The 27,299-nt window shown below is 45.5% G+C and overlaps 1 protein-coding gene across 15 annotated transcripts in view; it reads right to left on the bottom strand.

Moving 5' to 3' along the window:
- Positions 1 to 2,214: 2,214 nt before the first annotated feature.
- Positions 2,215 to 27,299, bottom strand: part of LOC135248064 (C-Jun-amino-terminal kinase-interacting protein 3-like) — a 33,939-nt gene continuing 8,854 nt past the window's right edge. Inside the window, exons 5-34 of one of the 15 annotated variants that reach the window (XM_064322256.1) lie at positions 26,840 to 26,863; positions 26,095 to 26,242; positions 22,312 to 22,549; positions 21,693 to 21,795; positions 21,427 to 21,545; positions 20,796 to 20,807; positions 19,920 to 19,937; positions 17,489 to 17,546; positions 17,219 to 17,371; positions 17,031 to 17,088; positions 16,433 to 16,581; positions 15,238 to 15,294; positions 14,871 to 15,041; positions 12,474 to 12,633; positions 11,819 to 11,869; positions 10,992 to 11,084; positions 10,670 to 10,810; positions 10,349 to 10,514; positions 9,852 to 10,040; positions 9,357 to 9,543; positions 9,009 to 9,122; positions 8,642 to 8,722; positions 8,420 to 8,487; positions 7,487 to 7,635; positions 7,163 to 7,334; positions 6,672 to 6,785; positions 5,774 to 5,812; positions 4,767 to 4,931; positions 4,317 to 4,463; positions 2,215 to 4,109 (exon numbers count right to left, since the gene is read on the bottom strand). In XM_064322256.1, the coding sequence (XP_064178326.1) occupies positions 3,988 to 4,109; positions 4,317 to 4,463; positions 4,767 to 4,931; positions 5,774 to 5,812; positions 6,672 to 6,785; positions 7,163 to 7,334; positions 7,487 to 7,635; positions 8,420 to 8,487; positions 8,642 to 8,722; positions 9,009 to 9,122; positions 9,357 to 9,543; positions 9,852 to 10,040; positions 10,349 to 10,514; positions 10,670 to 10,810; positions 10,992 to 11,084; positions 11,819 to 11,869; positions 12,474 to 12,633; positions 14,871 to 15,041; positions 15,238 to 15,294; positions 16,433 to 16,581; positions 17,031 to 17,088; positions 17,219 to 17,371; positions 17,489 to 17,546; positions 19,920 to 19,937; positions 20,796 to 20,807; positions 21,427 to 21,545; positions 21,693 to 21,795; positions 22,312 to 22,549; positions 26,095 to 26,242; positions 26,840 to 26,863 (3,466 nt within the window). In that variant the 3' untranslated portion in view covers positions 2,215 to 3,987. The remainder of the gene's footprint in view (positions 4,110 to 4,316; positions 4,464 to 4,766; positions 4,932 to 5,773; positions 5,813 to 6,671; positions 6,786 to 7,162; positions 7,335 to 7,486; positions 7,636 to 8,419; positions 8,488 to 8,641; positions 8,723 to 9,008; positions 9,123 to 9,356; positions 9,544 to 9,851; positions 10,041 to 10,348; positions 10,515 to 10,669; positions 10,811 to 10,991; positions 11,085 to 11,818; positions 11,870 to 12,473; positions 12,634 to 14,870; positions 15,042 to 15,237; positions 15,295 to 16,432; positions 16,582 to 17,030; positions 17,089 to 17,218; positions 17,372 to 17,488; positions 17,547 to 19,919; positions 19,938 to 20,795; positions 20,808 to 21,426; positions 21,546 to 21,692; positions 21,796 to 22,311; positions 22,550 to 26,094; positions 26,243 to 26,839; positions 26,864 to 27,299) is intronic. The other 14 variants (XM_064322260.1, XM_064322265.1, XM_064322268.1 and 11 more) reach the window with 14 other exon arrangements.

The raw sequence follows: 27,299 nt of genomic DNA, 5'->3' as shown, positions 1-27,299 counted from the left end.
TGCTGAACACATTTCAAGAAAAAAAGAACACTGGAGGGAGTGCTGAGCAGAATTCATTTGAGTGTGATTTGCAAGGCTCTGCTCGGCCATGATGCTAACACTTCCCGTGTTTCCCAGTTTAAATGGGCCTTGACATTACTTTAATTCTTTCGCTACCTGTTGCAGTTGTATATCCTAATGGATTGAGGGGCCACCCAGTTATCAGTTTTGGTCTCATGTTTTAAACCATACCTGCTAATCCATTAGCTGTTGATTGTGTGGCCTTCTTAAATCACTGAATTATAGGCTATTATGTAAACTAAAGTATACCAGAAAAAAACAGTTTTCCTGTGAGATTAATCAAATGAGAGTCATTGTCCATGCCGGGGCAGAATCTTTGTGAGAAGCCATTTTACATCAAGCGGCGACCTGGTGTTTGATCTTTTCGTGCTCTATACGACACGCCACGTTCTATGTCTACTTGTTGTATGCTGTCAAAAACTTCAAAATACAAGTATAAAATACAATATAAGTACAAGTACAAATATTTTTAATGTCTTGATTTCTCAAAGTTAATACGCCGTGTCTCACAGTTTTATGATTTGAGTCCTTGGATGCCATCTGGTGGTTGCCTTGTTATTATAGTGTTTGTGTTAATTTGACAGATGACCAGCATTCGCTGTGTGTTAAGTTCTTCACTGATCCAAATGTAGTTTTTGTTCTTTATTGTTGTATACAGGTTCACATTATATGTATTTCTAGCAAAATTCAAGTGAAGTTTCCAGTGCAATGGTACAGTAATATCCTAAAATAAAATTAACTACACCTATTGTTGGTTTTGTTTGAAATAGAGATATTTAAGTAACATATCAGACTGCTCTCATTGTACCACTAGATGTCACTAACCTCCATAAACTTATAACAATGTTTAACAAGTGCATATTCGAAATAAATATATAAAATAAGTATATCTTGTAAAAATGATAAATGATAAAATTGAAGGCTTAACTGGAACTTCAGTCTAGAAAATGGGATGTGGGTCGAACAATGTCCATTAGGGCTGTAAAACAGTGACAGTTTGAATCTATTTTGCACATTCGGCTGCACACATTTACATCTCTGTGTGGCTGGTTATTAAAACAGGCTTGTGCCCACTGCATGAATTCAAAATTACAACCTGAAGACAATGGGGAACAAACAGAACAGTACCCCTACAGCAATGCCTGACTTTGTCAGTGTAAACATACCCCCTAGAGACAAATGACTGTTCAGATATTCCACAGAGACTTTACTTGGTTTCAATGCTTGTAGTAAATCAGAAATGCCAAGCTGTTACCGCAATGGTATAAATGTGCTTTACTGTCGATCAATTTCAGACTGTCGAGCCAGAGTGAACTTAATTTCACGCAGCGTGACCTGGAAGGAACAGAGTGCTTCAGGGTGACATATGTGAATTATGTGTTTTAATGGAGGCAATGGTTGAGTGCATTTTACTGCAGAGCTGGTAGAAGGCAGACGAAGAAACACTGGCCGTATGGGACTGCATGTGAGCCTGGGCTGCAGCTGTAAGCACAAAGTCTGAGGAGCGGTTTGTCTGACCCTGAGTGATGTGGCACTGGCCCCTTAGTGTAAATCTGCGTACAGAAATCTCACTGCCTCCATTCTGCATTCAGTACAGTAGGCATATTCATGCCTGCTAACCACTTGCGTACATACAGCTCACAGACATGAAGGTATCTTATACTGAGTGTGATTGACAAAGAGCAGTCAAAGGGAGCAAAAGGGTCATAATTATGAACTCTGATGCAATGCAGTCTGATGTCTTTCAAACAGCTTGCCTCAGTTATGTGAAGTCCAGTGGTATTTTGTTCCTATACAGAAATAGATCAGCTTACTACTTGCATCTTTTAAAGCCTTACTAATGTTCTACTGAATATGGTATGGAATATGAATATGGTTTATGTTCACCTTATTGCCAAATTAAAGATTATTTTCAACTTTTGCCATTTTGTTTCTTTGCAAATGGTTAAAATACTTTTTTTGACCATGACTCCTCACAATCAACATAATGAATCTACAATTTTGTTTCATTAAAAATTTTGTTAAATTTTCCTTGTTTGGAATATGCTTTGTAGAGCATATAAAGTCATTTCAGAACATATTTTTTGTGTTCAAGAAAAAATAATCTTATAATGTCCAGAAGGAATCACACATAAGAACACAAAAACACAGGGGTTCATTGCACAAACAGGTTTAATACATTACAGATAAGAGATGTTTCATGAGTTAAGTACATAGCAAGGAGGGTAAAGAGGGGAGGAAGGGGTATCCTTACTGCCTCACTTTACAGGAAACTCAGATGAGTGAGGCATCAGGCCACACGGTTCTGCTTTACATACAGGGAGGTTTACATATGAAACACCATGGAATCTTACTGGGGAGTTCATGAGCCAATCGGCTCACAGCTTACTGATGGTCACAGAGGAGCAACAGGACACCGACCAATCATTAAGTGGGTTAGGGGCAAACGCAAGGCATTGATGGAGCTCAGTTTATGCAATCCTGGGTCTGGAGAACTGGTTTATTGTGTACAGTGTTGATCCATTGCATTGATTTTGACATTCATGTAAACATCAAGGATATGCACTTAAATGTATTATATCTGTTTCACCAGTTTGTCAGATTTATGGTTTCATTGATGCTGCTTGGCAATTTGCAGTTTTATCAAAATCTTCCTTGGTTTACCAGTGTTCACAAGAACCTATGCCACTTTTTTTTCTCCCTGTAGTCTTTTCTATGAGGCACACTTCACAAGACAGGTAGTGTCAAGAGGGGAATCCCTTAAAAGCAGGTGTTTTGGTCCCCAAAAGGTCTGTCATTTAAAAACAACACATCCCTTTCATGCTTTTTTTCCCAGCAGTCTTTTTGTCAAAAATTCAGTGCAATTTGTTGTACTATTTGTCTACAAACTGACCATTTTCATATGTTTCCGTTTTATTTAAATATGTATATGTATATAAATATATATTTATGTACACAATAAATCCTGCTTTCGGTTCAAATATACAAACACTTTGGCTTCCTGAAAAAGCATCTATATTCCATACTGTAAATGCTGGTCTGTGGGTTTTTCAGTGCAGCATAAATAGTCATGTTAAGTTAAAGGTACTGTAATCATGCAATTATGGGTAATTTAAATTAACCAGCCTTTGGCTGCAGAGATCACTGTAGCTATAATCTGTATGATCAATGGGTTTATGATGTAATGTCAAGTCCAAGTCCTCTGAATCCCTGTATGTACCCTCCCTGCACTGTCCCAGCATGCATCACTTCTGCTTCTTTGTGACTCGTTGCATCAGTTATCATTCAACTTGGAATGCTTTCCATACACACAACTTTCTGAATTTAAGCTCACACATTTCTCTGTGTATGAGAAACCAACTGAAAAGCTTTGTGAGCTTTGCAAAAGCTCCCTTAACAACATAACCCTTAACCCTGTTTCAACTTGCTTTGATCCTAATTTTCTTCCTCCCATGTGACTACAGAGTCCTTTCCTTGTAAATTCCCACTTCCCATCTGTCTAATGTAACCTCTACATTTTCCCTCCAAAACACAAGTACCTTGTCTGTTTCCCCGTTTTAAATGTCACTTCCAGATAAGCCACACATTAACCCTGTGTCCGTAGCTTGCATATGAGGAAGGGGGTCGTTCTGGAAGCCACCAGTGTGGTGACTCCGCCCCCGTGTGGCCATCAGTGAGCTGTGAGCAGAATGCAGGAGGGGTGAGGGGCTTAATGGAAGGGCTCTACATAAGTCATAAACGGGGCTGGAGAGAAAGGTTGGTGGGCGGGACAGGTAGTGGGTTTAAAGAGTTAGAGTCAACTGGAGCTGATTTCCTTTCGATTGGTAAGGTGCAGGAAGGTCTGGCCAGAGGTTCTGGATGGGGGGTTGGGGGTGTGCCAGGGATGGTGGGGGTAGTCACAGGGGAGGCTGCAGGAAAACTTTGGTGTCACTCCGGGACGTAGGACACCTGCCACACGATGATGTGGCTTCTCTCTGCCTTAGACAGCGCTGGCTTCATCTGCGGAGCCTCGCCTGCGTTCTCCTCCGTCTCATCATCCTCTCCATCCCCTGAGTGAGAGAGAGATAGAGAGGGGGAAAAACAGAGAGAGGAGAGAGAGAGAGGAGCAAAACAGCAAGTGTGAAACAAAGAGCAAGTTTTGTTTCTGAACTAAAAATAACACAGGTGTTACTCTGAATAAGAGTACACTTCGGTGAAGGTACAGTTCTTATATTTATGAATTCCCAGCATGTGTTCGACGTGCGCCCTGCGCTCACCAATGCGAAAGTCGATGTAGCCCTCCCCCCCACTGAGCACCAGAACGTTCTGTACACTCTGCGCCTCAGACTCAGGAGGCGCTGTTGAGCCGGGGTTCTCCGTGGGGCTGTCCAGCACACTGCCATTCAGGGTGGCCAACACATTGCCTGCGAGGAACACAGCCAGGGTCAGCGAGGCCACACACTGGGCTTCACAAGCACGGTAGCAACATGCTAACATAGCGTAAAGCCTCGATAAGACTCAGCCTCTGTCTCAAATATCCTGTCTCTGGAGGCCAGATGTTGATCGTGTTGTTTTCTCAGCACAGGCTACAGAGATTTGATCCTTTTTAATACAAACCACATGCCGGGACACTGGGAAGAAACAGGGAGGTTCTGCAGGGAGAAACTGTGTGGCTTTCTGCTTTGCCATTGGCTGAGCAGTGAAGGACAGAAGCGGACGGGGCCAACCTGGCACAGACACGAAGAACTTGACGGCGTCGCGGTGGCCGTGGAAGCAGAGCTGCGCCTGAGCCATGGAGCAGTACGGGATGAAGCTGCCGCTGGCCTTCTCCGCGCTGTCGTCAGCGTACACGTGGATCACCCCGCCCGACGACGTCGGGGACACTTTGTTGGCTGGAGACGGAGAAGAGAAACGCGGTGAGCGACGGAGGAGGATCTGCAGGCGGGGCAGCTCCGTACCCGAGCCGCCTGGTTCATAATGAGGAAGACCCAACACAGTGCACAACTGTGCGGAACTGTGCTGCTCATTTCCACGCAGCACGCAGCCAACTGTGTGATGATGCTCTCTAAATGGGTATGAGCAAATGACGAAGGAGGAACAGAAATAAAGGTGATTGGAATTGAACAGAAGAATAATTAAAAGCGCACAACTTTAAAAAATGGTATCTCCAGAGCTGAAGTTACAGCAACGCACTGCTGGTGGACAGAGCTGGAATAAGGTCCTTAGTCAGAGCTATACACGCTACATGCAAATGAAGGGCGATATCCAAATACCACATCTACTGCACGACTGTGATGAATCTAATGAACCAAGCTGGCAACAAAAAGCAACACATGAAACAAGCAGAAATAATAGTTAATGAGACAGCTTTCCCTTCCACACTGCAAGTAACAAGGTCAGGTTATATACATTTAACCTGTTAACTTGTTCTTTTGGAGAATAGACATCGCATCCTAATAAGTGTCATTGCAGATGTTGGGGGCCATGTTGTTGATGGCCTGGCATCCAGCGGCCTTGTTGCTCAAAAAGGGTGGTAACTGAGGCTTCCAGGAGAGGGTGACATGTCGCTGTAACCCCCATCTTCCATGATCACTGTGGGAGTTTCACAAGGTAAATTTTTGGTAAATGATCAGGATGGAAGGGAATCGCTGGCAAACTGATGATGATGATGATGATGATGAAATCATGAGAAAGACGTCAGTGAGAGAAGAAGGGAGGGAGAGCTCCAACTTACCCCTCAAACCCAGGAGCTGTCCCCGGTGGAGGACTACAGCTACAGGAGAGGGGGGCGGGAGCAAGAGGGGGTAGCGGAGGGATGGAGACACAGGAAGTTCAATAAAAGAGAAACATTTGGGAAGAGCATACAGGGACATGACTGAGAAGCCATTTCGAAAAAAGGCAAATTGAGGGAGTTGGGAGAGACTGACAACACCAGAAGAAGAAATATCAAAGAGTATAAGTATGAGAAGTAGAATTATTTGTGTGTGTGTGTGTGAGAGAGAGAGAGAGAGAGAGAGAGAGACCAAGAAAACATGCATGGAACAGACAATATAAGATAAAAACAGTCAAAAAGAGGAAAGAACATTGTATGTCATAAGGGAGAATTCAGATATAAACCACTGAGCAGCGTAGTTTATCTGCAAATACAGGCAGCAAGTGTGGTTTACTTTTTGAGGAGGATTTTTCATCTTGTTTTATTCTCCCATTTCCTGGATGTAGTTGACAATAGCACTATAGCACTATCCATACTCAGAGTTGCCAATTTAGGTCAGCTGGTTGGAGTGGGATTTGTTCCATTCACTGACAGGGGTAGGGGGCCTCCTTGGTAAAAAAGCTCCTTGGCTCCCTTTTGTTTAATCAGGGAGTGCTTTGCTTTTGGTTGCGCTTTTTTTATTTGGCGTGAAATGTCTTTGTGGAAGTGTAAGTGTGAGATAGAGCCTGAAAGTGTGTGTCTCACACCAAAAGCATCAGAGCTGGCAACCCAGCACACTCACAATATTATTAGCAAAGAACTACTGGTTGACACAGGCAGGGGAACCAGTTTGTGCTGCTCGTGTAGTGTGTGTGTGCGGTGCTCGACTGGTTGTGCCTGACAGGCTGCAGGATCGGGATGTGCGGTAACCATTACTCACTCTCTGTCAGCGGTATGGAGATGACCACTCCGTTCCCCGTCCCCACCCACAGGCGGTTCCCCGCGATCAGGAGCGCTGTGATTCGCACAAAGGAGAAGCCTAGCTTTCCCGTTCCTGCCCAGAGAAAACAGCAGGCATGAAAAAAAACAGGCACTTTGGACGCCTCATTAGCACTGCTGTGCCACCTCTTCCAATGACAGAGGTCTTTTCACCGTGAAGGTCCACAGGTCCACACAAGGTCTAGGGGTTACAGGAAAAAAAAATGCCAGGGGGAATGGTGACACAGTAAACCAAATAAATGAAATATTTATTGTTTTATTAAGTATAATATTTACATAATTACATTTAGACTGGTGTAAAGATATATTTAAACATATATATTACATAAACTGAAAAAAGCACCTCTTAAATTCCCCTGTTCAGTTGGCTGTGTAGGTACGTATATAATAACTATGCTGCATCTCGCAGGTGCGCAGAACAGGCAGACTCACCGAGCATCTTGCTGACGTACGGCTCGATGTCCACGTCCTGCAGGTGCTGGTGGGTGAGCGCGTGGAAGAGCCGCAGCGTGGAGTCCAGCCGAATGGACACCCACACACCGTCCCCGATCCACGCCAGCTGCCGCACCTGGCTCTCCCTGCGCGGGTGTGCGTCGAACGATTTCTGGCGAGGCAGCAGGGAGACGGACGCGTTCGGCATTAAAACGGCTGTGACAGACACCGGTTACATCCAGAGGAGAACCTGACAGAGGTAAGTAGGGGTATTGAGCCATTTCAGCTGGTGGCTCAGGCCTAATGGTGAGGAAAGTGACCCACCTCTATCTGCATGGTCTTGGGCTGGATGACGTGCACCTTGTTCTTGTAGCCACACCACACCTTGTCGTGCACCACCGCCATGCAGCGGATAGAGTGGTGGGGGCGCCCAAGGTCCATCAGGTGATAATTACTCAGGTCCCACTGCCCATCTGCACACACAAGCACACACGAGCACACGCACTAAATATAGTAATGTGTTAATTTATATCTTAATGCAATTTTTAATCTAAATTATCCTCCAAGACCATACTGTTCTTATAAACAGTTACATGGCCTGGTAATGCTGTGGACCCTACTCTAGGCTAGCTAACAAAATTAAACACTGCCCACCTCACTGCCATTTTAAAGGGTTTGAATGAGCACAAGGGAAAGAATAGCCACAAAACATGGCTGGTCATTTTATAAGAAAGCAGAGTGATTCTAAGAGGTAGGGGTTCAACTTAAAAAAATAACAACAACAAAAAAGAATTTTAGTTTATACATGTCAGTACACGCAGAAGCCTTCTGCTTTGGAACATTCCAGAACAGGATCATCCTGTTAAGGCACAGTTTCAGTGAGTGGGTGAACCCCACAGTCTGGTATCAAATACAGATCGTGGCAAGGTGATGCACACTTGGCCAGGGATGGGAGGGTTTCAGTCCGCTAGAATAACAGTGTCTCACTGTCTTCCTCTGGTTCATGTCTGTGTGAGCACAACCTGCAAACTGTATTTTGAAGCAGTGACTCACATCACCTGCTTCGGAGGACAGCACATGCTTGTCTGCGTTCAAGCAAACTGACCACAGAGGCTGTGGTGAGCGCTGCAGTGTTATTGGGCGATCCAAATTGGGGAGAAAGGGGCAAAGCACACTTGAAAAAAGATCAGCTGTGACAAGTCTACACTGTAATGTGAACCATGAAATAATCCGGCTTCATTTGTGTCTATACAGTACCTTCAGATCTGTGGAAGATGGCGAGCGTCCCATCCGCCAGAGCCACCAACACTCTTCCCTTCACATGGCTGCAACAGAGCAACAGACTCCACTGTGAAAGAACTGTGCTGAAGCACTACGTCGTGAACAGTGACTGGATATTTCTACACATTCTGTGACATAAAACAACTGGTGTTTTGTAAAGGCGATATTCTGCCGAATTCTGCGGAAAGTCATACATACACAAGGCTGAGTACAGAGTCTTTGAGCTTGATGGAGTGCAGACACTTCTTCCAGTTGGAAACAGCCGAGTGCACATACAGCCTGAGAGGGAAGAGGAGCAGTGGTCAATGGGCACATCAATCAGACAGCAATATTTGTGTGCCATTACACCAACATTAGCATTTTCTGTTCTAAAAAAGGAGTGTAGCTATTACTACAATAGAGGGTCACTCAAATATGACACCCACACATTGTTGAATACGTGAGAATTCTTGTTCAGAGACTACGTAGATGGGATTTGTGAGGCTGTATGGCAGTCAGTAATGAGTTTGATCACATGATGTCTAATCAAGCCTGGTGTGTGGTTGAAGACCAGAGGAACGCGCACCAGCCATTTTGGGCTCCCAGCCACATGGTTGGGGCAGCGCTGGTGCCGGCTCGGGAGTCTTCATCTCCTTCCTCCTGGGCTGTCGAGTTAGCCTCCTTAGTCTGTCCAGCATGCCTGTAGGTTGGGGGGGCGGGGGTTGGGGATGTGGGAGGTGAGAGATGGACAGAGAGATTCTCAGAAGGGAAAACCAAGACAGAACAGGGGGCTTCATTCCGTCCTTCAACCATTTCTTTCAAAGCCACTGATAGCCCTGGGAGTTTAATACCCCAGGGTTTTTGTTTCTTGGTCTAACCTAGTTGCATGGTGGAGGTTTTAAACGGAGGGGGTGCTGCCTGCCTGAACACGCACCTGCTCCGGGAGGGGTCTGCGGCACGGGGCTGCGGGTCTGTGAACACGTGTTCAGTGAAGGGGCGGGGCGGACCCGATGCCTCCTCTGCCTCGCCGGCGGTGGGGTCGGGCACCTCCGTGGCCTCCGTGGCCTCCTCAGCAGACTGAGTCGGGTTCAACTTCCCATTCAGCAGGGGAGCCGCGTGGCCTGGAACGAACGCCAAAACTCAGAGCCACGTAATACACACGCAAACACAGTCATGTGGAAAAACACACTCTGCACTTATTGAGCCATGTAATACACATGCAAACACTGGCTGTGTCTTTCCACATGCACGTCTAACTCATAAAGGCATGTAATACGCACTCAAAATCTGCCATGTATGAACAAATCACACAAACTCAGATGTTTGAAACTTGTGCATTGTCACAACCCTAATGAATTGCACAAGTAAAACCAAAACCAAATAAATTGTGACATATAACATATTTGCAGCATGACGAGGCAGTGCATACCTTGGCCCCTGTCCACCACGGGGGTGTCGGTGCGGGAGGAGCAGTTGCTACGGACGACGCTGCAGTTAGTGGCGCAGCCCACCAGCGTGATGCCAGCCAACATGCCCTCCATGCCCACCGCTTCCTCTGAGCCCCCCTCACCCTGCTCTGGGAATATCTCCCCCGCAGGGTAGTCATTCTCGCTGGCCGCTGAGAGAGACAGAGAGAGAGAGATCAGTTTAGAGCTACAGAAAGAATATTCAAACTCTCAGAACTCCTGACCATATAGAAACTTGACTGTCATCATCCAATGAAAGAGACTGAAAGAGATTAAAATACATGTGCAGTGTACGACATGAGGATCATACATCGTAGCTTATAAGAGGAGACATGCTTTTTGGATGGACATGCCTTTACAATGATACTACATGAACCGTCCTGATAACTCATTCAAGACTGCGGTCAAAAACCCACAAGCAGCATTAACGTGGATGTAATGAATAGGTGAGGGAGCTAACCTGGCACACTGGAGATGCAAAGCACATGAGCGTTGCAGACGTTGAACTGGTCCACCAGAGATCCCGGCTGGTTGGCATCGATGACGACCACGTTGCTGGCGGAGTGGGTGCTGGTGAGGATCCACACTCGGCTGCCCATGGAGTCCATCTCGTGAAGCTCCTTCGTCTAGAGGGGCAGAGCATGGCGGGGGCTTTTCACACTCAGAAGAGAGATATAGACATTCACTGACCACGATTAAGAGGAGGGAAGCGTATGGGTTTCAGAACTGATGTTCACTGACTTTCACCTGAACGGTTGTTGAAAATGTGTATCAGCTGTACCTTTTTCTTCTCAGGAGAGCTGTGATTGCTCTTGGTCTCCTCTCCACTGCCCTCTGCTGTCAGGGGGTCGCTACTGCTGGACCGCACTTCCGGTGAGGCCACCTTCCACCCGTTCAGGTCCACCCCAGCTGCACACCACAACTTCCAACGAAAACACGGAGCGTCACACTCTAATAGTCATAACAGTGAAATTCCAGCAGCTGACACCCAGTCAACCATAAATGGTTGGGACACATCACTGGGTAAACCAAAACTACTTTTTGCCTAATTTAGATTGGACCTTCCTTGCAATGTAGATAGCCTTGCCATGCTATTGCTATACCTTCCTGTTAGGTTCCTTCTCCACCAGGGGGCGACAGTATACAGGAACAGGGACGTTCTTCATGCGGTTATCCTCCTTCTCATTGGGGCTGAGCTAATGGGAGAGGACAATGTTGCAACAGTCACATGGGCAGAGACACTTCATCGTAGGATGCACTCAGATCTGTAGAGAATCTGAGCTTTACTTGTTCAGAAGGATGAACAAATAAAGCTCAGAATTCTTTTCATGCAACATCATCCCACGGAGCCAGGCTACTGAACTTCCTGGTCATGGAAGGCTACAGCATTTGAAAGTTCTGCTTTCATTTGGACACTTAATGACACAACACAGCTAATATTTATCTAGACTGAAGCAATTCAGCTTCCTCCCACTGTTCTGGGATAGTCAATGGTTTAAAAAGCAGTGGAAAGCTACTGGATTCCTGCTCTCCAGTACCAGTTGAGCTGCCCTGCAAAACAAAAAGAAAAACAAATATCCCAAGGATTGAAGGGCATTGAGCATGCTCTGTAAACCTCTGAATGAGATCATTCTTTTACATTCGGGACCTTTCGGCATGGCAGCTTGAGACAGACAGAGACGCTGAGTGACGGGGATTAGAAAGACTGGTGGGAGGAACAGGGAACACAAGGACCGTTTTCAAAAACAGTCGGGACTGACTGTTCTGATCAACAGGCTGCACAACGGGTCAAAGTTTGGTTTGAAACAATGGAGGGGTTACCAATGACAGTGTTGTTTAACGGGGGTAAGGGGCGTCACACACTGAGTTTTGGGGGGGGGGGGGGGGGGTATGCAGTGGTTCATGCCGGGACTCTGTCGGTCTCACTTGCCTGATGCTTCTTCAGGGACCCTTCTTGCGAGTGCTCCAGCAGAGGGCCTGTCTGTGGGAGATTACAGTTAGAGCGCACCGCCACGCGGGTCCGGGACCGCCCCCAGGGGCGCCGCAGCCGCTGCGACCCCCTCCACCCGACGCCGTTACCCGGCAACGCGTTTTTGTTGAGCAGACAAAGGACAAGGACTCGTGGGTACGCCAAGACAAAGACAGCGGAAACCAGCCTGACTGGTACGAATCTCCCTAATTATCACCTTCTTACCACACTGAAAATATCACACCTCCCAGCGTCCGTACATCTCAGAAAACAGAAACCATGAATGATCGCTGCACTGTGGCAAGAAACTGAAGCCCTGAAGTCAGTCAGACGCCATTTTGGGTCTTACAGAACTGATACATTAACTTTGCAACAGAATACAAACTAACTTATAGTAACTATGTTTGTTCAGGCTTTACTCTATACTTGCTTGTGGTAACGTGTGAACAAAGAAAACCAAAAAATCTATCTTCACTGAAGTTCTGTTCTCTGGAGGAAACGGCGTTCCTCGCAGAACCGCGGACGGTGCGAGGAAGAAACGGCAGGAGAGGCGTTTCGGCCGTTTAGCGCTGGGTGGCCACGGGCTGGCGGGGGGCGGGGGGGCCCGCGGGAGTACCTGTTTGAAGCGAGGCGGCACGCTCCAGCCGCACGCCTGCACGAGCCCGTCGTCCCTGAGCATGTGCTCGCGGACCTGGCGGTACTGCTCGCGCCGCTGCTCCCGCCGGACCGATAGCGCGCCTTCGCTGAGGAGAGACGCGACACCGTTACTGGCCAGTCTACAGGCGGGGAGAGAGGAGGGAGCGTCAGGAGGGAGAGCGGCACGCCAGCGTTCGGCTCCACACGCGACACTGAACACGCAACACGGGCAGCCGCCATGCAGACCACACTGAACACGCAACCTTCACATCCCACAAAGCCTCAAATCTGTCTGCTCAGGGTGTGTTAATCACTCAGTGAGGTTTCATCTGACATTGTGTGCACTGTATCGGAGGACAGACAGAACTCAGACCTTGAAACGTGGCTCACTGAATTCCAATTGCTTCAGAAGGAAAGCCAGACAAATCCCTTTTGGATTAATGAAAGAATTAATGAGGAAGTGAATGTATTTCAATATCAAAGAATCTTTTAGCTGGTTGAAAATACAGGAATGTGTAAAATAATACACACACTACTATTTAATTGTTAATGGCTGACAGTTATGCCCATTAATTAAATGAGTACGCTGCAAGTGCAGTGAATTTTATAACATTGTGAAAATGTAACATTTCCAGGGTAGATCTGTATCAATTTTAGTGAATATTGCATGTGACGTGACGTCTGGCCTGCATGGACACTGTACACAAAAGGGTCTTGCATAGCAACCGTGATGTACATAACAACAAAGAAACACCAGGGAGATAAAACTATAAACACCAAAGGAAAAATGGAGGAAGAGCAACCCTTTGTTAGCCAGGTCAATAGCAGGCACCAATCATTTTATCTCTAACAGCGAGGCCATGAATGGGCATTGTTTTTCCAAGAGAGGAGCTTATCTGAACATAACTGAAAGGCAGCCAACCTACTTATACCTTATACCACACAGCAGTGCAGTATGCTAACCATTATACTACAATAACACCCTTAGCCGATGGTACCACAGTGCAGTATTCTAACCATAATACTACAACATTACTCTTGCACTATGGTACCAGTGTACATTGCTCTAACTGGAATGCTATAATAGGATCCTTACCCTATGGTTCCACAGCTCAGTGTTCTAACTGTAATACCACAATAAAACCCTTACACTATGGTACCACAATAAGGTATTCTAACCGTAATACTGCAATAAGATCCTTACTCTATGGTACCACAGTGGAGCATTCTAACTGTAATAGTACAATATGGCCCTTACACTTTGGCACCATAGTTCAGTATTGCAATTGTAATACTACAATACAACCCTTACTCTATAGTACCACTGTGTGGAGCACTCTAACTGTAGCAATGCAATAGGATCCATACTCTATGGTACCACAGGGGTTAACTGTAACACTACACTACTATACAACACTACTGCAAGTGGTACAGACACGACAACAGAGGCCTTATAACAGGGAACCATGGTGGAGTATTACCTGTAAACATTATATAAACATTGCTACAATATATGACACCACAGCAGGGTATTTCAACTATAAACACTGAAAAACAGACATTCAGCTTCAGGTGATGTCCCAAATACTACTACTACACAAGAGTAACAAAAAAGGTTGGAGTCACAGATATTGTTATAGACAGGAATTGTGATAACTATACATCATTATCAGAATAAGAGCTAATAGACATAAAAGATACTCAGGCATTATAATGATGCTATTCACTGAGGGATCTGGTTCTGTTTAAGGGTGCTAACCCTGAGAAATACAGGCAAACCCTTGCCATAAGTTATTGGCACTGGACTGACTGGTTCAGGAGTCTCTTCCTGGGCATGCTGATTCATACTGGAGGAAATGAACAAAAACATGAGTTATGAATGAACAACTTATGAGTGAAAACAATGTGAACGGGAGGTTCTGCCGCTCAGTCTCACATTTTCACAGGAGAACAGCGGAGAACCCCTCCAAAATGGAAGACAGAACCAAAGATGACTTTCAAAAAGATGAGACACTTCGCCCATACAGAAGAAGTGCGCATTTTCAGTGCCGTACGCATGTGAACAGGCTGGATATGTATCATGCTCATATGTACATAGGTCTACAGAACACGTGTGTGTCAGTGGTGTGTGCCTGTGACTACCCAGGATATTTACCACTGTGAATGCTATGACATTAAATAACTGAATGTGTTTCAATTACATGTTGCATTACATGAATTTTGTATTGGATAATTATCATTTTGCATGTACAGAAGTGAACTCGTTCTCGTGTTTCGTCTGTAACGGGCAACTGTGTTTGTCCCATGAGAGGAAAGGCATGCAGGACCTACAGACAGACAGACAGACAGAGGCAGGGGAGAGGGCGGGGCTACACACTCTTCGGGGAAGAACTCCAGCGTGCGGTTGGAGGTGGAGATCTGGCACATGGTGTGGCTGCGGCGCTGGGAGAAGCCGGCCGGCGAGGGGGACTTGTAGTGGATGTTGACGCTGGTGTAGGGCCGCTTGGCCGGCGGCGGGCTGGCGGACGTACTGAAGAGCCGCGCGAAGCTGAGGGGAGGAGAGGACCGCGACGCGCTCAGTGCGCCTAATAAAGCTTTACTTGCCACCTCTGACATCTAAATCTAGTCACCACAAGCTCCTCGATATGTTACTGTGTGTGACGAGTAACATGCATTGAAAATAAAAAGGCCACCCTTCAGACAAAACCCTGTGCTCCTGCAACGGTTTGATTGTGGACACTCACAACTGCCAGATGGTGGATTTCTTCTTCTCTTGTATCTGGGGACTCTCTCTGGATGCTCTGAGAGGGGAGATGAACAGCATATGAAAACACATTCCTCCGCTCCACTGTCAGAACACTGCTCACTGCACACCAATAATACTGCCAGAACACTGCTCACTGCACACCAATAATACTGCCAGAACACTGCTCACTGCACACCAACAATACTGGCATTCCTCCGCACCACTGTCAGAACACTGCTCACTGCACACCAATAATACTGCCAGAACACTGCTCACTGCACACCAACAATACTGACATTCCTCCGCACCACTGTCAGAACACTGCTCACTGCACACCAATAATACTGCCAGAACACTGATCACTGCACACCAACAATACTGGCATTCCTCCGCACCACTGTCAGAACACTGCTCACTGCACACCAATAATACTGCCAGAACACTGCTCACTGCACACCAACAATACTGGCATTCCTCCGCACCACTGTCAGAACACTGCTCACTGCACACCAATAATACTGCCAGAACACTGCTCACTGCACACCAACAATACTGACATTCCTCCGCACCACTGTCAGAAAACTGCTCACTGCACACCAATAATACTGCCAGAACACTGCTCACTGCACACCAACAATACTGGCATTCCTCCACACCACTCTCAGAACACTGCTCACTGCACACCAATAATACTGCCAGAACACTGCTCACTGCACACCAACAATACTGGCATTCCTCCGCACCACTGTCAGAACACTGCTCACTGCACACCAATAATACTGCCAGAACACTGCTCACTGCACACCAACAATACTAGCATTCCTCCACACCACTCTCAGAACACTGCTCACTGCACACCAATAATACTGCCAGAACACTGCTCACTGCACACCAACAATACTGGCATTCCTCCGCACCACTGTCAGAACACTGCTCACTGCACACCAATAATACTGCCAGAACACTGCTCACTGCACACCAACAATACTGGCATTCCTCCGCACCACTGTCAGAACACTGCTCACTGCACACCAATAATACTGCCAGAACACTGCTCACTGCACACCAACAATACTGGCATTCCTCCACACCACTCTCAGAACACTGCTCACTGCACACCAGCAGGACCCCTCGCACTGACACAGACCCATCTCTTGGAGATGTCAAGGCGACCAAATGGAAAAGAGGCTCACCGGATCATCTCGGTCCACCGCACGGCCTCCTGCAGCTCCATCAGCCTCTCCTTGTACTGGTTTCGCTCCATCAGGACGCGGGCCATCTCCACCCGCGTGAAGCGTCGCCGCTGGGCCATCGGCACATCGTCCTGGAGCGGAGACGAGTACTGCCACACACACAGGGCCCGGCACATTGGACATCGTTACTGAGACAGCGGTGAAATATATAGCACTTATCATTATCTTCATGTTGTAGCTTGCTGTCATGCCTCCTAGTTTGACTTAACATTACTCTCTGACCAATCCTATGCTTATTGTGTGAATTGGACTTAATGTGTTCATGGCTATGAATAACTGTTACATAATGAGTATTGTACCTTATCGGACCCGTGTTTTGTAGTTGTTCCAATGACCTTCGGTATGCACTTATTGTACGTCGCTTTGGATAAAGGTGTCTATATAAATGTGATGTAATGTACTAAAGAACCCATAGAATATGGAATATTACTACTATGAATCAAAGTTGTGGGATGATAGTCATGAACTGGCAGTGTCATATAGGGAACCATAGGGGTTACAGTAAGGGTGTAACTGAGTGTGCATTTCTTCGGCTTACATCATCGCCTCCTTCCTCCTTAGAGTCCTGTGTTGCTCCCAGGGCCTCTGCTTTGAGTCTGCAGGGGGGAGGAGGGAAGATGAGTGTCAGTGATGACAGGCTTGGAGGGCGGATGTGGAAGTCATACAAAACGCTTTTAATGCAGAGAGGAGAGTTGGTCATGGCCACACCCTCTTCCTGTCCATCACCTCTTGAGCTCCTCCTCCAGCTCTTTGACCCTGGCGTCCACCTTGGCCTTGGACTGTTTCACAGCCTCCAGCTCCTCTCTTAAGACCTCCTGTTCGCCAGACAGCTCGTCCACCTTGGCAATCAGGTCATTCTTCACAATGTTCAAGGCATTCCTGTGGAGGTGAGGGAACCCCCGACACAAGATTCAGGGAGGGGTAACAGTGACCCAGGAAGTTTCCAGCTCTACGAGGAGAAAGATTCTCACTCTCCCGACTGGTTTTGTGTCTTACTTGGTCTCCAGGAGCTGTTTGTTCTCTGTGAGGAGGTTCTCCACTTCCTTCCCCATTCCTGAAATAAAGGTGTCATTAAGGTATCATTAGTACACACTCATAGTCCCTGGGCCTGGTTATGCTTCCCTGTCACATCCTGTCATTCTGAACAGTGTAGTGAGTTCTGAGCAAACTGCTACTACAAAGACACTATTCATAGAGATTGTACAACAACAGTATCACAACCTCCAAATCTTGTTTTCTAGACTTTAACAACATGGGAATAACTGCCATCCAGCAAAGTGTACAGGCAAAGTGAGAGCACAGAATGTCATCTGTAATCAAAGAGAAGGAAAAATGAAAACAAAATAATGATTGCATAGAAATAAGAAGACAAAAGACACAGAGAAAGTAAGAGAGAAGGAAAAAAACAAACAGCTGACAGATTTGCATTAAAATGTTGGCGACATAACACGAGTATTCTTACATATAGTTACACACTGGTCTCATACATGAAGCTGTATGTATGTGTGTATGTATGTATGTATGTATGTATATATGAAATCAGACTCAGACCCAACTGCTCAAACGCAACTGAAGCTCCAAAAACTAAACTATGTCCAATATCTACTCACTAACTCACAGAGTGCCTTCAGCAGTGAATCTCAGAACTTTTTTCAGAACTTTATTTCCCAATATGGAGGCAGAAGGGCCAGAGAAGCAGTTGCAATCTTAAACAGCAATCTTTTCACAGGACATACACTATATGGCCAAAAGTATGTGGCCACCTGACATCCAGCATTTCATACACAATTATGGGCTTTAATATAGAGTTGGTCCACTCTTTCCTGCTTTAACAACCTCCACTCTTCTGGGAAGGCTTTATACTAGATGTTGGAGTATTGCTGCAGGGATGTGCTTCCATTCAGCCATACGTGGGGTCGGGCACTGATTAGGCGATTACACCTGGCTTACAGTTGGCTTTCCAATTGATCCCAAAGGTATTGGATGGGGTTGAGATCAGGGCTCTGCGCAGGCCAGTCAAGTTCTTCCATACCATTGTCGACAAACTCATTTCTATATGGACCTTGATGTGTGCTTCGGGGGCATTTTCATGCTGAAACAGGAAAGGGCCTTCCCAAAACTTTCGGGGAAGCACAAGATTGTATGCTCTAGCATTAAGATTTGTCTTCACTGAAACTTACGGGACCCAGCCCAAACCATGAAAAACAGCCCCAGACCAAGGGGTGTCCAGATACCTTTGGTCATATAGTGTACACGGGCCAGTAGATAACTGTTTTGTCAAACATAGAACATTTCTGTATAGCTGAATGCTCTGGCTGCAGAATGTAAATTGTGTCAGTATTTTGATGCATTGTTGTACGTCAGATCGGCTGGATTCAACTCTTCAGCAAGAGGCTGCTGCTTTTTTGTGCTAAACAACTGTATCATCTGAAAATGTAAAGACTTACACTAATGCAAATGTACATTAGCTCAGAGCCAGAGGACCATGTACTCTCAGCTATTCGTATTATGACAGCACATGGGTTATTTCACTGCAATTCAGGTATTCATTTTGTTGTCCAGTTAAGATGTCACTTTATAAGCCAACTGAATTCACAGAAATACAAAGTTCTGAAATGCAAGTTTTGTGCTCTAACTCTAGGCAAGTACTTGCCTGAGGATGAAATGGGGTTTCATTGTATTTCACATGTTCTGAGTAAAGTATTTTAACCAATTTGTTTAATTTCTTGAGAGACAGACATATTGAGTAGCATATAATGCTACAGTTCCATGTAAAAAGACAAAAAAGGGTTCACTTTGCTTTTAACAGTTTGTCAACTGCTCTTTTTTCACTTGTGTTCCATACAGTGAAACACTCCCATTACGCCCAGCCACATTATCCAATTTGAAAAGACTATCTGGAAAGGAACAATGCATTCCTGAGGTCTCTAATTACCTTCTTTTGTGAATCAGAATGAATTAGCGGTACTAAATACAGTCCCAAACAGACTGTGTTTCCATCCCTCCTCTCAGTCCTGTTCAGCTGAAATGCATGCTGGGAAACCAGGCACAAACCCTCAGCGAGAAATGCAAACAGTGCAAGCATAGCTTTGTGCCAAACTGAGGCTGCACCGGAACCTTAAAAGGCAGCTGCTACAGTTAAAACACTGCTAAAGCTACAGATCTGATACACCTTCATTGATGAGACGGTACAGATCAGGGAGTAAGAGATATCACCCAACAACATGGATGAGAACAAAAAAAGATGTTTCATTTTCAAAAATATTACTCCACCCAAGCTCAGACACGACAGAGAAGGCAGCCCACACACGCACGCATGCATGCACCACGCAAACAGGAAGGAATAGAAAAAGCAGAGGAAGCAGTGGAATTGTGCGGACGGAAATGGATGGATGCTGGGAAAGGACATAAGGCCATAGCGCCTTACCGAAGAAATCGTCAGGCACTAAGTGTGAAATCCAGCAAGGGGAAAGGCATTAGATAGAACAAAAGGGGGGAAAGGGGATGTGAGAGATAAAGAGAAAAAGAGAGGCCAATAAGCATTTAAAAAATCTAGCTATCAGAAGAGAGAACGAAAAAGCAACTATCTATGTACGCAAGACGTTTTCCAGCAAGCAACACCTGCAATTAATGGGGGGGGGGGGCTTGAGTATGTACTTGAAATGATTGAATCTAACTGGCTATAATAATGGTTTGTTTAAACTATTAACAGTAGCTAGGCGAAACAAAGAAACCAGGACAAAGAGTTTAAAACAATAACAGATGACAATAAAAAGGCAAATATAACAACTTTTGCTTTCTTTTATATTGTTTTTACATAACATTACATTATTACTGCACTGCAGGTTTTTTCAGCGACTAAGGTAAAAAGAAGACAAAAAGCTGTAGGCTAAAATAAGGCGATCAGCATTTAGCTATAGATCTGTCAATCACAAACATATAATTAATATCAATTATTATTTTTATAGTCTCAGTGGCTAATCTGTTCTCCACAGAAAAACATGTACACACTGAATAAAATATCAACTGAACACACTTATTAAATAAAATTCTACAACTCAGCCTCATTTTAATAAAGGTTGATTCCACTAGTGGTTCAGGCAGAATTAGCCTAGTGCTGTCAGGCTTAAGTGTAGAGCATCACTCTGTTCTAAAGAGCCAGGAAACTTTGTAGTAGAAAAATGCTGCTGTGGAGGTTTGAGGATGAAAATAGACCGCATAAGCTCAACTGTGATTGGAGAAAAATTTTGGGGGAGGAGCATGAGAGAATAAATACCAACCAATCCGGTGGGCAGATACACACCTGAGAACTCCCCTATGGGCGTGTCCGGCAGGCGCACATTCCAGGGAGGGAGAGGAAGCATAGAGAGAGGGTCAATCAGTCACTAGGAGGGGATAAAATAAACCAAAAAATCTCCAAAGTGAACAAACCAGCAAACACATTGATGGGCAAGGAAACCGCAGCGGCGGAGCCATGATTTCCCAGGAGCCTTTGCTGGGAACGATGGGCGAGCTCAGCCGACTGGTGCAAAAACAGTGCCGTGCAGGGGATCTCGCATGCGGGCTCTTCATTCAGGAGTTTGACGCGGGCTCACAGCCATACCATAAATCGGCTGCGCTCTCTTTATGCGGTGCGTCAAACATTAAACAAAAAAGCGACAACAAAAAAAAGCTATTTTCTGCTTTAATGAAGTGAAGGGCGCTGCAGGGTAGGTAGCAGGTGGACTGGAGAGGATTAGGATCAGGAGAGTTTGAATTTTGACCGACACGGTTCCCCAAGTCCTGTCTACATACGCTGTGCTGCTAAGCACTTAGAAAACGGTAGACCTTCAGACGTTTCCACTGCACGGGAAGCCTATGCATTATTTAGCGCAAGCCTAACTACAATAGGATCACTTCCATCAGCAACAGGGTGCACACGGCACATTACATACCAAGCAGCTCCGCCCCAGCATCAACATCCCCTATAATGTCAGACTTGGCGTCCTTGATCTCATGGTACAGGGAGTCCGTGTTGATGCCAAAGGCCTCATTGACAATCCCTTGCGTGGGGCTGAAGACGAGGAAAAAGTAACAATAATTAAACATTTCTCACTTCAGCTATGTAACCTGTGTGATTGATACAAATAATACAATGAGGGAAATGTTTGAAGCAATGAAAGGAGAGTTATGTGTGATTTGTCACAGAAACCCACTGTACCTGTTTCCCCCTCCATAGAGGCGAGGGTCCACACACATGTCCAACTCTGGCGTGGAGTCAATGATCTCCTGGAACTCTGACCATTCATCACTACTGCCCATCCCTGTGAGGAGATACCACACATCACACACTACAAGGGCTGGACCAAATTCACACACCACACACTGCAAGGGCTGGACCTCACTTCCCCTAATCCACACATCACACACTACAAGGGCTGGACCTCACTTCCCCTAATCCATTCACCACACACTACAAGGGCTGGACCTAATCCACACACCACACACTACAAGGGCTGGACCTCACTTCCCCTAATCCACACATCACACACTCCAAGGGCTAGACCTCACTTTCCCTAATCCACACATCACACACTCCAAGGGCTAGACCTCACTTCCCCTAATCCACACATCACACACTCCAAGGGCTGGACCTCGCTCCGCCCACCTATGTCCTGACAGCAATACCAGAGACTCTCTCATTACTCACTGTCTCAGTAACCTAATCAAACTGAACTACAGTTAGCAGAAAAGGGCACGTGCAGACCGAGCATAACACCCTGAAATTTACTGCTGGTGTGTCGAGGACAGGGGACGGGGGGTTCATCCAGGAACCTCACCAATGCTGACGTTCCTGGTCTCCTGGGAGACCTGCACCTCCATGTTCCTGCTGAGATGTTTGGCACCCTTCCTCCGGTTGTTGCTGCGCACCGCCTCAAACTCGGACATGGAATGGAAGCACTCGTTGAGCGGCGTGACAGTGGCCGAGGGCACGGAGGAGGTGGGCGTGTTGGACTTGGTGCCCGTGCTGCTGGGCGTGGCCGCCACCGAGGACTGGCCCGATTCAGATTCATCCTCCTGTGGGTATGAGGGCCAGCCAGCCGCAAGCGAGGAGGAGAAGGACCCCAAGAAACAAGCAGAGAAGTTAGCGTAGACCCTAACCCAAAGGAAGGCATTTTCTCCAGTCCTAGTCTGGTCTAGAGACACCTGACTGCAGACACCTGACTGCTGTTTTCACTGTTCATTACATTACAGGCACTACAAGGCCTCTTCCAGCTGTGACCTACAACAACAAAGTCAAGCTGGGTTTATACACAGTGGCAGCTTAAGACACTCTATTTCAATGTAATCAATGTGTCAGAGTTGCCCTTTCCCTCCCCACTATATGACAGACTATCATTTATGCATTTTATTTCTTCACAAATCCTTTGTCTCTGTGAACAGGATTATCCCAGCTTAAAACACTAAACAACCAGCTTCTCACAGAAAACAAAACAAATGTATTCACTCTTACTCTTCTATCTTACTCTCTGTAATATGCTTCTTAAAAGAAATTCACAAAAAAGGCTATTGCCTTGAGTACACGTAGTCATCACTGTGCACATAAATAAACTGCAGCTCTGGTGTACTCCTTATCTCACTCCCACCGATAAAGCCAAGCACATCTACACAAAAGCCTTTCCTCTACACAGCAACATGCAGCTATAATTTCACTCCTTGACACCCATCTCAAAATCACAACCTCTTTCTTCTGTTTCTTATTGTGAGTATCATAAAGAGGCCTAGTCTATGAAAGATAGCCATTGTTGTATTCACACGAAAACAGTGATATATGGAAATATTTATATGTGAGGTAATATACAACACAGGAAGCACATCAAATATTGCAAAAAAAATGCAAATGAATACAGTATGATACACATCAAGAAAGCAATCAGCGTGCTGGAAGGTAGGAAGCTACGAGAGTAAACTTTTTATGTAGTTAGTTATCTTTTTATCTTAAATAAATTACTACCTGCAGTGAGTTGATATGCCATGCATTTGTCTGCCAGAGTAGCTAGTACATTTGCTCACAGTAAGGTACTGATTGCGTGCTATATTTCCAGTGGTTATTACCATTATCCATTAAATAAATGTAATAAATTATTAACTGGTGCAATTTCACGATTTACAGCAATCAAACAATCTTCTCTAATTATTTTTACTGTACTGGAATTGCACTCCCCGTTCTTGCACACCTACTGGGTAGTCTGGTGTTGCCATAGATACAGTGACTTCTTGCAATCGGCAGTTAGAAACGCATGATTCATGCGAGTGTCAGACAAGAGGATGATGTCCTTTAGATTGCTTTGGTCCTGAAGACAGCTTCATCTCTGAGCCTTTTGTGCCAGTGTTACTGCATCACTAATCTCCCCTGTGCAGGCTAATTGAATGTGATGCGGAAACAAACATTCTCAACTGTACAGGGCGGGAGAGATCACCCTGGAAAAACATGGGCTAGGGGTAAATACCAGCTGCATGCTCACTTTAATTATTGCATTATGTACAAAGTTAATATAATTAAAAACAGGTAGTATTGGTTTCAGTCAAAGTTATAAAATTATATTCTAAAAATATATCCCAAGGCAGCAATTGAAGTGTGACGTGCTTCGTTTGAAGAGACTTGGGTTCTGAATAAAATTTGTTTTTCAATGCTAACACTGTTGAAAGCTGGCCACTGACAAACTATAAATATGCATCCTCTTAGCGTCCTGCTACTTCCAAGAATAGATTTTCGTGTTTGTATTTTGCACATTTGCATGGAACCACAACTGTAAGCTTCAATAAATCAGGAAATGCTGATTCAGGTCACTGAAATATATAGATCTTCCTTCATTATAGTCTAAAGAGCAAATCAAGCTCTGACCCCTGGGCATCACGGTACAGCCCCCCGCAGGCTGCCGCTCAGTTTGTCTGAGTGGGGGGCAGCCGACGGAAAAGGACACTATTTCAATCAATACACCGCAGAGGACAAGTGGAGAAGTATAACACTAGGCTTCCCTGACAGTGCCGAAGTCAGTGAAGCAAAGCAAGGGGCAAGCACGATGTATAAACAACTCAACGTTAAAAGCGTCAAACGCAATAAAGCTACGCTGTTCATCTCTCCCGCCACAAACTATGAATTACTCCCAAAACAAGCCATTTGTTATGATGGGCTAGCATAGTCATAACATGATAGGCAATACCTCATATCAAGGAAGTAATGTATAGGCCACACATACTATACATAACAGACAGGCCTCAATAGTAGAGAGGAATATACACTTCCTGTGTATAACACTACTTAATTTGCTCAGAAGAAAAAAAGGTAAGCTGGTTTGGGAGAGGTATCATTGACACAGAGAAGGTAATTGGCTTCTCTATATCCTCAGTATAGGAGATGGTACACATATAATAGGTTTTATGAATTGGACTGTCAGTAAACATGATGCGCTTTAAGGATAAGCTATTCAAGAACGGGGCTGACGCACTGCACAAGTTCACAAATCATGGAGTCATGAAGTACACCAATGCACTAGCAGTTCTTCCCTGTAGTCCTGTTTTCAACAACTATTAAGACAACCACTACCACTTAATAGTAGCCCAACAAAAAAGTATATTGGTACATCTTTGAATATTTAGATTATCTTTCAAATTCACGGTCCTCTATGAGACATATATTCTTCCCTATCCTTTCTGCAGCAAACTTTCATATACTTCGTATATACATGGGTGTCAAGGCTTCAGTGACTGTCCTGTACTGATGCACCTACCCATTACCATCTAAAACTAGGCACTGTTGTTGTCTATTTATAGCAGGAGCCAAGAAGAACAAAACCCGACTAGTGAGCTCCATTTTATAAACAACCACTGGGTCAAATCAACAAAGAATTCACAATGACCTTTAAGGACACAACGAAAAGTAATGGACAATTAAAAATATGATTTCACCAGAGAAAATGTAAACAAAAATAACACAGACATTACAGTATGGACCCCAATGACTTGCTTGAGTCATAACAAAACCTGGCAGTGCCTTATTGTTGTTAACCACTGATAATTACTTGCTAATTTCTATAATTGTCCAATCATATATACAAGAGCCAAGTATCTATAATAAATGCTCTATGAAACCAGATTGTATTTTATTGAAATGCATTAGGTTAATTCATTTAAAATTTTGAGTTGATGTGCTGTGTTTTTCACTGAGGATGCTTCTCATTAAATGACATGGGGCTGACCAGTCAGGTGTTTTCCACCAACCACCTACACTCTTATAAAAAGTGTTCTGAAAGGGCTCTTTGGCTTGTCTTCAGGGGAACCCTTTATGGAACCCTCTATGGTAGGTGTGAAGTGTGAATGCTCCAAGATCATTTTTCTCGACAAAGAAACCATGAACGAAACAGGGTTCCTCTATGGAGACACAGAGGAACCTTTTAGAACCCTTTCTTCTGAGAGTGTACACAGGGGGCAGCAGTAGGCACCCCCGGTCACAGACGCAAGCAGGCGCACGTGGGGCGTTGACGCTGGCTGGATGTGGTCTGACAGGATGAGTGTGGCCTCCTCCCCCAGCCTGACGGGCGGAGTCGGCGCTTCCGTCACACCTTGTAGCTGGAGATGGATCGCAGGTGGCTGAGCTCGCCGGCCTGCCAGACGTCAGACCCGGGCGTCATCCTAGCCCCCCCCTGACACCCACGTACCATCCCCTCCATGCTGGGGAAGAGGCTGAGAGATGGCGGTCGCTCCGTCTTGCTGCAGACAGAGAGGAGGGGGAGGGGGGAGGGGGAATGCTTCAGAGAATGTGCCAGAATGCAGGCTGCAGTGACTGCAGAGCTCCTCTATGGGAGAATCCAGGACTCACAGACTTTCACTTCCATATAACAGACTCTGAGTCACCCAGACAGCACAGAGCAGTGTAAAGCTAACAAAGTGTGAAAGCAGACACATGCACTACATGGACATCTATTTTGCTACCAGCACTGAATAGCTGAGCACACAAGCACTCAAACAACATTACAGTGTAGGACAAACGGGATGGGAGAGAAAAAGGTCAAAAAGATATTTTCCGCACAATCAATAGCGCCATAAGCAATGAAGGAGGAAACCATCTTAGAGGTAGAATTGACTGTAGCAATGCGCTCAGCTGTCAATAAATCCCATTGGAGAACTGATGCTGACTCACTGATGTAAAGGACTAAAACTCAGCAAAATATAAAACTCCAAAGGGCAATGTGGTCTGGGAAGGCCACAGAACAGTCAGGTCTTAAGTACTGAAGTCACATGACCAGTGGAGGAAACAGGAGAGCGTGAGGACGGGGGGAGGGGGACGCAGATAAAGTTCAGGCATACCTTTTCCTCCATGAGTGACGCTGACTGCAGACACACAAGACAGAGCGGCACGTGCACATAGAGCGAAACAACAAGAGAGACGGAGATTAGAGATCTCTCACAGACACACAAACGCACGCGCACACAGACACGCGCGCATGCACACACACACAGTGCGGACAGGACAGGGGAGCGAACGCCACACGTACAGGCTGAGGCAGCACCACTCCTCAGAGAGACGCCCACTGCATGATCACGCTGCACTGTGCAATATCACATGACCTCGCTGAGTCACTATCATGAACAAGCACCGGATCCTCATGCCTGTTCAGATATAGCTCATTCAGCTCTAGCTTCAGTTAAGTCTGAGTAGACAATCCTGTCACTAGCTGAAAGAGAGGCTTTGTAATTAAATATGTAATCTATTCTTTTATTTAGTCCAGTAAAGTGTGTTCTAATGGGTAAACCAAGACTAGAAAGG

This window comes from Anguilla rostrata, chromosome 2 (genome assembly GCF_018555375.3).
Source record: "Anguilla rostrata isolate EN2019 chromosome 2, ASM1855537v3, whole genome shotgun sequence".
Classification (NCBI taxonomy): Eukaryota; Metazoa; Chordata; class Actinopteri; order Anguilliformes; family Anguillidae; genus Anguilla; species Anguilla rostrata.
This window is presented reverse-complemented; position numbering and strand designations above follow the sequence as displayed.